This window comes from Macaca mulatta, chromosome 18 (assembly GCF_049350105.2).
Source record: "Macaca mulatta isolate MMU2019108-1 chromosome 18, T2T-MMU8v2.0, whole genome shotgun sequence".
NCBI classification, from domain to species: Eukaryota; Metazoa; Chordata; class Mammalia; order Primates; family Cercopithecidae; genus Macaca; species Macaca mulatta.
In genome coordinates this window covers 17,550,733-17,563,058 of record NC_133423.1, presented here as the reverse complement: position 1 = coordinate 17,563,058, position 12,326 = coordinate 17,550,733, and the positions used below count along the sequence as shown (strand labels likewise).

Sequence of the window (12,326 nt, the reverse complement as noted above, 5' to 3'; positions counted from 1 at the left end):
ACATTGAAATAATTAGTTAATGTTATTAAATCAGACACCTTCTTGGACTAGATTCTAATACAGATCAGCAGTAGAAGGTGCCAACGTTCGAGGAACATTTATGAGAAAAGAGTAAAACTGAGAGACATCCAGACATTAATGCAATTGTTTTCTGCAAATTATAAAAAGCTACGATTCCATTTGAGCAGCTGCACAATGCAACTCAATATAATCTGCAAACTTCGGCTCTGTAAGACTGAAAGATTTATGAAACCATTTTGGCATCAACCTATCCTTATAAGCTGCAATGAAATCATTCCAAGCAATTAATACATTAAATAATAATTTCTTCTGTATCTATCAGTGTTTAAAATATGCTATTCTCAGATCTTAATAAAAAGATACCATGGATTAAAGCCATCAAACATCTTATTTTTTAAAAAGTTAAGTCATTTAAAGTCAAGAGCTTCAAAAACTCAAGAGCGAAAAAAAAAAAAAAAGGTTTGCAATAATTTTTAGGTCTTCAATTTTTGTATAGAGTTTTTATGTTTTTTAAGTTTTATTTTACAATTTAAGAAAGTTTCCTCTTCAAAAACAGAGGTCTTTTTTCACCGAAGTGATCTGGAATGTGCTACCATATATGCAAGGAAGATGGGTTACAAGATCAAGGTGAAGGGAGCTCTCCTCAAGTCAGAGGAGTGTGAACAACCAGCAGGATGCAACGGGGAATGTTGGCTAAAACTCATCAGAGACACTTGCTGTCAAAATCCACTAATGAACACAGATCCTATAACCTGGAAACAACATTCAGGGGCCAAGAGGGTTTCCAGGGCTACAGAGTTACGAGCCATGAGTGGGCTTCCTTAGCACGTGGTATGAAGATAATGTCTGCGGGCTCAGTGGGAGAGTCACATAAAGAACAGGTGATCATTTTATTTCAAAAGCGACTCTCTTCAAAATCAGCCTTGTCTTTTTTTCTTCATGAGTAAATTTTAAACCATCATCAGCCTTTCCTAAAAGCTACATATATGCTCCGAGAAAAATGTCACACTTTTTAATTTTTTCATTTGTTTTAATTAATTCATGAATTAAGTTAAAAAGTCAAGTCAAAAATTTTAGCTGGTCTTTTTTTCCCTTTTTTTTTTTTTTTTTTTTTACAAAAATATTACAGCAGTATAAGCAAAATTGGAAAGGAAGAGATGGGAAGAACAAGTAGATGCTAAAATGGAATAGGTGAACTTCAGGTCATCATGGTTATTGAAGGAACTGTAAATTCTTAAGCTTCTAGATTTTACTGCTCTTCAGAAAACATTTAAGGAGGCTGCCTTCCCCCATGAATGAGAAATGAAACGTTCCCTAAGCATTTGAGTCTAAAGAAGACAAGAAAGCATTGCTTTTCCTACTGGAAAATATCTCTTTAGCTCCCATTGCACTGCCCTCTCCCGTCCCCCTCATAGCTTCCTGGGATCAAAGAGAGAGAGAAGCCATGCGTTTCCACCAGCAGCAGAGTGAGTCCTGAGCACAACACAGGGCTGTCAGTGACACTCAGACTCACTGGCAATGGGTCCAAGTCATCTTGAATAAAATACACCAAGGAAGGACGGAAGGAAGGAAGGAAGGAAGGAAGGAAGGAAGGAAGGAAGGAAGGAAGGGAGGGAGGGAGGGAGGGAGGGAGGGAGGGAGGGAGGATGGAAGGAAGGAAGGAAGGAAGGAAGGAAGGAAGGAAAGAGAGAGAGAGAAGGAAGGAAGGAAGGAAGGAAGGAAGGGAGGGAGGGGAGGGAGGGAGGGAGGGAGGGAAGGAAGGAAGGAAGGAAGGAAGGAAGGAAGGAAGGAAGGAAGGAAGGAAGGAAAGAAGGAAGGAAGGAAGGAAACCCAGAATTGTTTTTTATGGAAGGTTTAAACAAAGTCCTCAAGATTTCTTTATGTGCCATAAAGTACATTTCTGGACTTAATCTCTAGAGGGGCAAAAAAGAATAAATAGAAAACAATTTAATGATCATTCTGGAATCCTGTTCTTTACCTTGTTCACATGGTATTAATTCTCATACCTTCACTTCTCTACCTCAAAGCCTAGAAAATCAAATGGTCTCCTATTCCATATTTGCATAGTATTAATAATATTGTCAGGAGGTGAACTTCTAGCCCCTTGCTTACAGCCACATTTCTGAAGAGCACTGGTCCAATCTGACACATTTGAAAACAATATATAAGTGTCTATAGGCCAAAAATTGGGTCCCATTTAGCAGCAAGCTGTTCAAATTATTTGGAAACAGTCTTCTTCCAAAGGGTGAGAAGAATTAGGCAGTTTTGTCTGCAATTTCAGATTTTTCTCTCTGCATCATGCAGCGACGAACTATGCTGTCAAAACTTCCAAGGTAAAACAAAGCAATAGTGCGGAACAGGCCCATGGTGACCACCTGCAAGATAAAGAGAGAGCTTTTAGTGCATCCAACGGTACAAGACTATTTCAAGGTACCTAGGTCTCTAATAAATAGTTTCTAAGACACATCTTCTAGTCTGCTCTAAGGATGAATATAATGAAAACTCTGTAAATGTCAGTAAGCTGTGAGAACAGAATGTGTGTGCGCTGCACTGCTGGATAGCCCAGATACATAATGAAATATTTGTTCAATTAATAAATTCAAACCACAAGCAGAACAAAATAGGTATTGCTCGCAGTCTTAGGGTTATAATAGCTTAAAAAGATCCACTCCAGCATCTCAAATAGCCAAACTACAATCAAGGCTTTTTTGGTTTGAGATTTATGTTCTGAGCGTGAAAGCAAGACCCTATACTAGATGCTGAGAACACTGTGGTGAGAGACACAGTCCTTGCCCTCAGTGAGCTTATTTTCAGGCTGGAAAAACAAGTAAAATTGAAACTACTGCCTCGGGGTTGAGAGCCGTGATTACTGATACCCTGTTGCTCAGGATGGAGTGCAGCGGCATGAACACGGCTCACTATAGCTTTGACCTCCCGAACTCAAGGGATCCTTCTGCCTCATCCTCCCAAGCAGCTGGGACCATAGGCATGAGCCCCCGTGCATAAGAGAATAGAAAAGTCACTGTTTTTTTCCCTACACCCTCAGAGCACTGAACCCAGTTCTTGGATCTTCTGGAAGAAACAATGTTTAAGGTGAGACCTGAAGGAAGATTAGAAGTTGGCAGGACATAGAGAAGATTCCAGAAAGAAGAGGACGGGTAAAGAAAGAAAAAAACAGAGCCTGGAAAGGTAAGTGGGGTAGGAGATCAGGTGGCTTATGGTATGCGATGGAAATGTTTTTAATTTTTAAATTCTTTTTAGAGACAGGGTCTTGCTCTGTCACCCAGGCTGGAGTGCGGGAATATGATCATAGCTCACTGTAGCTTCAGACTTCCAGACTCAAGCGGAAGCCCCCAGTCGCTAGGAATACAGGTACACACCACCACACCGGGCTTTCTTATTCTTTTACATTTTTATGTAGAGACAGGGTCTCACTATGTTGCCCAGGCTGGTCTCAAACTCCTGAGCTCAAGCAATCCTCCCAACTCGGCCTCCCAAAGTGCTGAGATTATAATCATGAGCCACCATACCCAGGTGCAATGGAATTTTTAAAGCTTTATCCTGATGGTATCAAGGAGCCACTGAATGTTTTCATGCAATGTATAGTTGCAGTTCAGAAACAACTGGTGTGGAAAATGGGAGGGTGCACTCAAACGCATCCAGGGGGCCTGGGCAGGGGGTTGCAGACCATAGTGGTTGCAGGGACTGTGCTCCTCCCTCAGGAGCAGCTGCCACCTGTGCTTGCTGATGACTGCCAGGTGAGAATGCAGACTCTGTGCCGCTAAACCTTCCGATTTTCCAAGAAAAGTCTGAAATCTGGACCTTTTATATGAAACCTAATTTAAAAACTATTTTCAAATCTGAAACACACACACTCATACCAGATGGACCAAACAAAACTGCTTTACAGGCCCATGGGAATCATTTACAACCTCTGGCTCAAAAAGTGTATAAGTCAGGCAGGAGGCCTGCTGTGGCAACCCAGGCCTGGGCTCCAGAAGCACTGCCAGAACTGCAGAGAATGGAAGCATCTGAAGAACAGAGTGACAAGGGTGACAATGATCTCTGATGTGAGGGACAGAAGCAGGGGAGTCCGGGACAACACCCCAGGTGTGAGCCACCATGCCAGCCCAAAAATTAAAAAATAAAAGAATTCATGCATTCGTTCAGCTCAGGTATTCTGGAGTTCCTACTAAGCGCCAGGCACTGGCTGTTAGGCGTACAGTGGCAAACAAGAGGCGTGGGCCCCGTCCTCAAAGAGCTTACATCTAACAGTGTCAACCTCTAAGAGAATGGCAAGACAGTAGGTATATTACAGAGTGAAAAGAAAAGAGGGCTTCGGAAAGACCCTGAGGAAAACCAACAACTAAGTCATTTATATAAGTCTGAATGTGGTCAACTGCACAGAACTTAGTACTTGTTAACAACTATCCCATGGCTTTGTCTTTCCAGAACATTCCCTCTATTGTAATCCTTACTACATTACACTACACTACTATCATCTTTTATTTTTTATTTATTTATTTATTTATTTTTTGAGACAGAGTTTTGCCCGTGTAGCCCAGGCTAGAGTGCGGTGGAGTGACCTCGGCTCACTGCAACCTCCACCTCCCGGGTTCAAGTAATTCTCCTACCTCAACCTCCCGAGTAGCTGGGATTACAGGCGCCCACCACCATGCCCAGCTAATTTTCATATTTTTAGTAGAAACAGAGTTTCACCATGTTGGCCAGGCTGGTCTCGAACTCCTGACCTCAAGAGATCCACCCAGCTCAGCCTCCCAAAGTGCTGGGATTACAGGCGTGAGCCACCGCGCCCGGACTACTATCACCTTTATGGTCAGTGCATTCCACTTGACTGCAAGCCCCTGAAGCTGGAGAGGTCGCCTTCCATCTGATTCCCCATGAGCAAGTACAGTACCTAGCACACCAATGAAACACTAACTGTGTATCTTGGACAAAATAATAAATTCCATAAGCGTAGCAATTGTGTTTAATCCATGATTTGTATCTCACTAAATTTAGCTGTGTGTGACCTGATTCACCTAGAAAAGATTTTCTAGTCTAATATCTCGGGACTTTTTAAGCAAGGCCACCCTTTACTCTAGGAGTATTCCATTTTTCAAAACACATTGGAGCACTGGTTCTTAGGTGAAAATCCAGGTTAACACCTCAACACAGAGACAGACGGTGTTTGATTTCTCTATCTGCAAAGCCCAGCACTGACGACTTCTTGCCAGTCTAAATTCCTGAAGTTATATCTTTAACCTATTTACTCATTCCCGGGGGAGGAAGAGGGAAAGTTGATAGCTCAATAAAAATACATTCTCTAAATAAAGTTACTCCGTTTTCCCTTAATCTCTTCTCATCAAGGTTTGATGAAAGGCAGTTTTTCTCTTGTCCATCGGCCTATCTGACTGCTAGCCTAGGCAGAGCTTACCTGCTGGAGCCCCTCAGTAATAGAAGTTACTGGAGCCATCCCACAGGTCAGGGCCGAGAGCATGTACCCATCTGAGCCGAGGGAACTGTTGAAATTTCCTTGCTAAAAGAGAAGGAAAAGACGAGAAACAGGGAATCCTAGTAATATAGACAGAAATCAATCCGACGCATCAGAAACAGTGGAGTGTGCTCGTTCACTTTAAGTGAGATAAAACGGTCACAAAGCATTGAGCAGCACTAAGAAATGGACGCAGGGCCTTGGCAGATGGGCAGTTCGCAACAAGTGAGTCCACGGACCCCTGCGGGCCCCGGAGGACAAATGATTGTCCTAATAACACTAAGACATTCATTCTCTTTTCCACAGTGTGATGTATGGGAAATACAGTTTTGCCTCTGCCAAACTGCAGACACGGGCTAAAACCACGGTGTTCTGGCCAAACTGTACTAGGAGTCACTGTCATCGGTACTACCACACACACTCACAGTAATAAAGAATACACAAAGAAAATACAAGTTCTAAAATTCTTTTAAAAATCAAAAAGTGTCAGTTTTGCTTTAAAGTCCTCTTGATAAAGCAGCAAAATTCATCATTTTGTTAAATGGCAACCCTCGAGGACATGTCTTCTTAATACTCTGTGTGACAAATGAGAGCACGCCCAGTGCGCTCCCGCGGCACTGCATTCCAATCGGGGACAACTGCCTGGAACAAAAGCCCTTATGCAGCTGCTTACGTCGAGGGCTAAACTGCCACTTCTTTTATGGGGCGTCATTTTTATTTTTTATTTATTTATTTTTGACAGAATCTCACTCTGTGGCCCAGGCTGGAGTGCAGTGGTGTGATCTCTGCTCACTACAACCTCTGCCTCCCAGGTTCAAGCGATTCCCCTGCCTCAGCCTCCCAAGTAGCTGGGATTACAGGCATGTGCCGCCACACCCGGATATATTTTTGTATTTTTAGTAGAGATGGGGTTTCACCATGTTGGCCAGGCTGGTCTCAAACCCCTGAGCTCAAGCGATCCACCTGCCTCGGCCGGCAAAAGTGCTGGGATTACAGGCATCAGCCACCGTGCCTGGCTGGAGAGCATAATTTTTATATGAAAGACCATTGACAGGAAATCCATGGTTGTTCAGACTTAGGTATGCGGCAGATGTGCAGAAAACGACAAAAGCAAGCATGTCACTTCAGGAAAAACAACTGGCCACATGTGTCATCAATGTTAAAATCTGAGCCTTCAAGAAAAAATTAAGATTTGGAAAAACTAGTATCCACCATCATGAGACTGTAAGCTGCATACTTTTATGATAAGATCAGCAGTAATATTGATGAAAGCAATTTTTCTGATCACTCAGTCAACCCATATTTTCCAAATGACTAATGCATAGTGTTACGAAATCATGAATGGTTAAAAGATCCATTCAAAGTACAAGACGGACCAATGGAATTTAATGTAACAGAGTACAAAACGTTCATTGATGTAGTTTCCAATTCTATACTGCAACTAACCTTTTAAGAAACTACCATTTGTTGAGTTTGAGTTTGATATAAAAAAAGAATGTCCATAATTATCTGAAACGCCTAGTAAAATAGTCTTCCCTTTCCCAACTCCGTATCTAAGGCCAGATTTTCTTCATATCCTTCCATCAAAACAACATTATTACAACAGATGGAATGCAGAAGCAGCTATTTGAATCCAGCTGTTAATGCAGACCTTAAAGCAACTGGTGAAAATGTGAACCAATGCCACTGTCCTCACTGAACTTTTGTTTTGAAAATTTTTTGTAAATTTTGTTTTAAAAAAGTCACATTATAAAGCAATGGGCATATATATATATGTATCTTTTATATTTTTAAAATATGTATGTATATGTATGTTTTTTAAAATATATATGTGTATATATATATTTTTTATATATATATATATATATATATATTTTTTTTTTTTTTTGAGATGGAGTTTTGCTCTTGTTGCCCAGGCTGGAGCACAATGGCTTGATCTCAGCTCACTGCAACCTCTGCCTCCCAGATTCAAGCAATTCTCCTGTCTCAGCCTCCCAAATAGCTGGGATTACAGGCGCATGTCACCATGCCTGGCTAATTTTTGTATGTTTAGTAGAGATGGGGTTTCATCATATTGGTCAGGCTGGTCTTGAACTCCTGACCTCAGGTGATCCACCCGCCTTGGCCTCCCAAAGTGCTGGGATTACAGGCATGAGTCACCGCGCCCAGCACGGTGAATGAATTAATGAATTAATATGAATGAATTAATAAATATTATAAACAGCTTCCATTTCAAATATGGCAAATATCAATAAATATAGCCATGTAAATAAATGAAAGTTCTCTGGGGTTGTTGACAATTTGTAAGAATATAAAGTGGTGAAGAGAAGTTTGAAAACTACTAAACTAAATTAATACTGCCAAAATACTAAGAGCTATTTAGCATCATTAAAAACACAGAATGGGCCAGGCACGGGGCTCACGCCTGTAATCCCAGCACTTTGGCCAAGAGGCTGAGGCATGTGGATCACCTGAAATCAGGAGTTTGAGACCAGCCTGGCCAACATGGTGAAGCCCCATTTCTACTACAAATACAAAAAATTAGCCAGGTGTGGTTGTGGGACCCTGTAATCCCAGCTACTCAGAAGGCTGAGGCAGGAGAATCGCTTAAACCCAGGAGGCAGAGGTTGCAGCCAGCCGAGATCATGCCACTGCACTCCAGCCTAGGCAACAAGAGCGAAACTCCGTCTCAAAACAAACAAACAAAACAATAACAACAAATACCGAATGCATTTGCTTTGACCTGAGATAAGCAGGAAAAATAAAGTCCCACTTGTGCCATCTTCCTGGGCCTTTTAAGGTACTCAGGGCAAAGTTGTTCACACGCGTATATATTTCAGCAGAATTCACTATGTCTTATTCTGCTCAGTTCAGTCTAATGTGACAGCACTTATGCTGCTTCAAGGCTGTCCACCATTGGCTGACACCTCTCATTCCAATGGTCCTAAAGATTTTCCAAATTCAGTGTGGGTCTGTGGTTTACAGACATCCCTCATAAATGTGTATTTTTCCGCATTAACAGACATGTTGTCAAAAAGCATGAGGCACATATGTTGTTCTTCTACAACACAGCACATCGTTTCTTAAAATACTATTTTTGATTCTGAATAAAAAAGCACATCAACAGGGAAGACAGGAGGACAGGCCCACGGGGCTAGTGGCACTTTCTCGTTAGCTAACTTTTGGGAAAATGATACTGGGAAACAGGAATGGGAGAGAAGGCAGCCAGGTGTATACAGGGCATAGTATAAACTGTGGCCGGGCATGGTGGCTCACGCCTGTAATCCCAGCACTTTGGGAGGCTGAGGTGGGCAGATCACGAGGTCAGGAGATTGAGACCACGGTGAAACCCCGTCTCTACTAAAAATACAAAAATTTAGCCGGGTGCGGTGGCGGGTGCCTGTAGTCCCAGCTACTTGGGAGGCTGAGGCAGGAGAATGGCGTGAACCCGGGTGGTGGAGCTTGCAGTGAGCCGAGATCGCGCCACTACACTCCAGCCTAGAGTGACAGAGTGAGACACCATCTCAAAAAAAAAAAAAAAAAAAAAAAAAAGGACACAGTATATATTGTTTACACTGCCTAGGAAAGTCTCATTTTCTTTTTAAAGAACTGGTGTTTCCAGGTTTCCAGACATCCTTCTAGTAAACCTGTTCCTAAGGTTAAGGTATACAATCAGTTTTCAGGAGCCTACTAACTACTAATATGGAGTCAATAAAGCGTCTAAAAGAAGAAAAGTCGAGTCCAATATTAGATATGATGAATCTAACAGACTAAAAAATTCTAATAATTGATGTTTTGAAGTTAAATCCTAGGACAAATATCTTTTCAGGAATATAGTACTGCAAATACAAATAGTACAGAAAACAAGGATTTTACTCACTATGGCATCTTTAACGATTTGTTTGGCCACCTGTTCAGGTTTGCACACAGATGTGGTCTCGGAAATAAGTCGAGTCTCCAAAGGCTAAAAGTGGGAAAAAAAATGTATATAACAATATCATGATTACCCATTACATTCAAAATAAATTATTCTTACAGCCTCCTGATTTACAAATAATTCCAATTTTCTACCTTTGGGCAGATTCCTGTTTTTAGAATAAGGCCCATCTGGATTCTAAATCAGTGTCTACCTAGTTACTATGTAAAATTCTACCCAGTAGCTGAAGCAAGACAAGGAGGCCTTTGCCATTCTCTGAGGACATATGAAATCTTGGGTCCAGTGAGGATCGTCAAAGCTATAGTTGAGAACACACCACCGGATACAAGTTCAGAAAGACCCTCTCTTTGACACCTCAGTGCCGACCAGACACCTGAGTGACGGTGCTTCTGCAGAGGCTATACCTGTGTCCAGAGCAAGCCTGCTCTCAAGGCCAGCAACTCTATTCTGGCCATACTCCCAGGCCAGCAGAGGGCTGATCCCTGGGGATGAACCTGGCGCCCAAGGCAGGCACAGTCGCAACCCAGCCCCTGTTCGACATCTGCAGATGCTTCTTAAAGGATCTGCAAAGGAGGCAAACGCACAGGACACTGAAAGAGAAGGAGCCACTTAGGAGACAACCCTGAGTGGTCCCTAGATGGGCTGCATGCTAGTTACCAGGCTGGAGCTGCAGACCCCAAATCTTGGACTTTTCTTCCTCAAAAGGTCCATCTCAACTCTCACCTAGCTCAAAAAGCCTTCCCTAAATACCTAACTGGCAGTAATCTCTCTCTCTTCTGTGAACATTTCTGCTTTAATACACATTATAGCTACTTGCGAATTTGCATTTTACCTCTTAAGTTTCTTGTGGGCAGGGCCTTTTTTATAAGAAATCATTTATCTTTGGCTTTTCTTTGTGATGCCTTGCATATATGTGGTCAAAAATTAGTTCAATTAGTTCCATTAGTTTCAATTAGAAGTGTCAAAATAGTTTCAATTAGAAGCGTCAAATAATTTCAATTAGAAGTGTCAAACGAAAGCCTTAAACTGCATGAGACTGTAAACTTTACCATATAAGCTTGAAGGAATTAAAGAAAATAAAAACCAGATTATATTTTCTTAAAACAGGAAGTAAAGTATTTCATAAATATCAAGTATTTCTTGTGAACCTGAATTAAGAGAAAAGTTGTTTTGAAGGTGCCACTATTCATTCTTCCAGACCCCCAGGCTGGCATAACCACACTAAATACACGTAAGATTCTAAAGTACTATGGCGCCCCCTAAAGGGCCTACACGTCAATGTAGAATTGTATTTACCCAAACAAGTCTGCCCAAAATTTTACTGAACGGGGGAAAAAAAACCCAACTTCATCAACATCAGAATCAAAGCTTAACAGGGAAGTCACCACCCTTTGTCAGCTTTGGCTTCAAACTAAAAGACTGCATACCAAATGTTGCAAAGCTTATTCTAAGACAGGACATTTGGCTTAAATTTACTTCTTTGAAATAGCAGTAATTTTTAAAAAGGCAAAGCCAAAGAGAAAAGAATAGGAGGAAAAAAAACCTTCTAAATCACAAACATCTTCTTACAAATATACAGTCTAGGGAGTTTAAGTGCCAATTTTTATGCTGCAGAGTTTCACATTTACAAAGTATTGGTATAAAAGAGAAGAAAAAAATATAAAACTAAAATCAACCACAGTTCAAGGTGGTAAGTTCTGATTAATTCCTTTCTTCCCACTTCACCTATTCATTTGCTCAAAAAAGCAACTACTATGTGTCAAGGAAAAGGGAATATTCCATTGAGAACGTGTGAAGTTTATATTCAGCTCAGAACGACTGGCAGTCATTTTATATAAAAGATATGTCTGTTATAAGTGCTATGAGAAGTTTCTGATGTGATAAGTGCAATGGAGACTCAAATCATCAGACCCCAAATCATCTCTTCTACAATGGCAGAAGATGAGCAGTTTACTAAACAGACTCTTAATTCTGGAACACCAGTCACCACTAAGAGTAGTTATAAGGCACCTTGCAGAAACAGAAAAATTAAGCAAAAGTTGGCACTTAGGTGGTAAGCTCCCCAGCCCTCTTGCCCTGCTTGGCTCCCACAACACAGACAGCAAGTCTTACTCTCCCAAAGGCAGGAGATGACATGATTCCTCACTAGGGAAATTGATCAAACCATGAGAAAAGTGAGCAGATGCTGGCATATGAAAGTCTTCTAATGAAGTGGCTGCATCCTCTCCTGATCATCCCATAGTAAACAACTGAGAAGCTAGAGATTTACAATTGGCATTTTAGTGCCTCACTCTTAAATATGGACAATCAAGGATCACGAGACATTTGAGGAAGCCTAAAAAAACAACAACAGAGAAAAGGAAAGTAGGAGGAAATAAATATTACGAGATGTAGAAGAAATTTTCAAACAAAACAACAGCAACAAAAAAACAAAGCTAAACATCCAGAGTGAACATCCTTAGACACAAGAGAAAATATGAAATCCATGAAATAAGAAGCTTTTTTTAAAAACTGTTTTAAATATTCAGAGAAAAGAGATCTAAAGTAATTTTTATGTAAGCCAGCAGAAATAAAAATTTCAACAAAAAGGTTTAAGGATAAAGCTAATTAAAAAACTAGAAAGGAGAACAAAAGGCCAAAGAGATTTTTTTTAAAAATGAGAGAAAATAGAAGGAAATTAGAGGATCGGTCCAGAAAGTTCAAAAATCTGAATAATAAATGCTCCAGAAAGATGAACACTTGAAATACTTTGGGAAGAAAGAAGTGATAAAAGGAGTAATACAATAAAATGTCCCAGAACAAAAGTTGACAAAATAAAAGGGCTCCTTTTCGTGTCTAGCACATGAAGTGAGAAGACTCCATGCCAAAATCCAT

The 12,326-nt window shown here is 40.9% G+C and overlaps 1 protein-coding gene across 2 annotated transcripts in view; it reads right to left on the bottom strand.

Annotated features, from left to right (window-relative positions):
• The window catches only part of KDSR (3-ketodihydrosphingosine reductase), a 41,305-nt gene that overhangs the window by 1,983 nt on the left and 26,996 nt on the right, over positions 1–12,326 (bottom strand). The window contains exons 8-10 of one of the 2 annotated variants that reach the window (XR_013408071.1): positions 9,396–9,479; positions 5,459–5,560; positions 2,134–2,396 (exon numbers count right to left, since the gene is read on the bottom strand). Coding sequence is in view for 1 of the 2 variants with exons in the window: in NM_001257943.1 (NP_001244872.1) it covers positions 2,277–2,396; positions 5,459–5,560; positions 9,396–9,479 (306 nt within the window). In the remaining variant the exon portion in view is untranslated. 2 annotated transcript variants of the gene reach the window in all.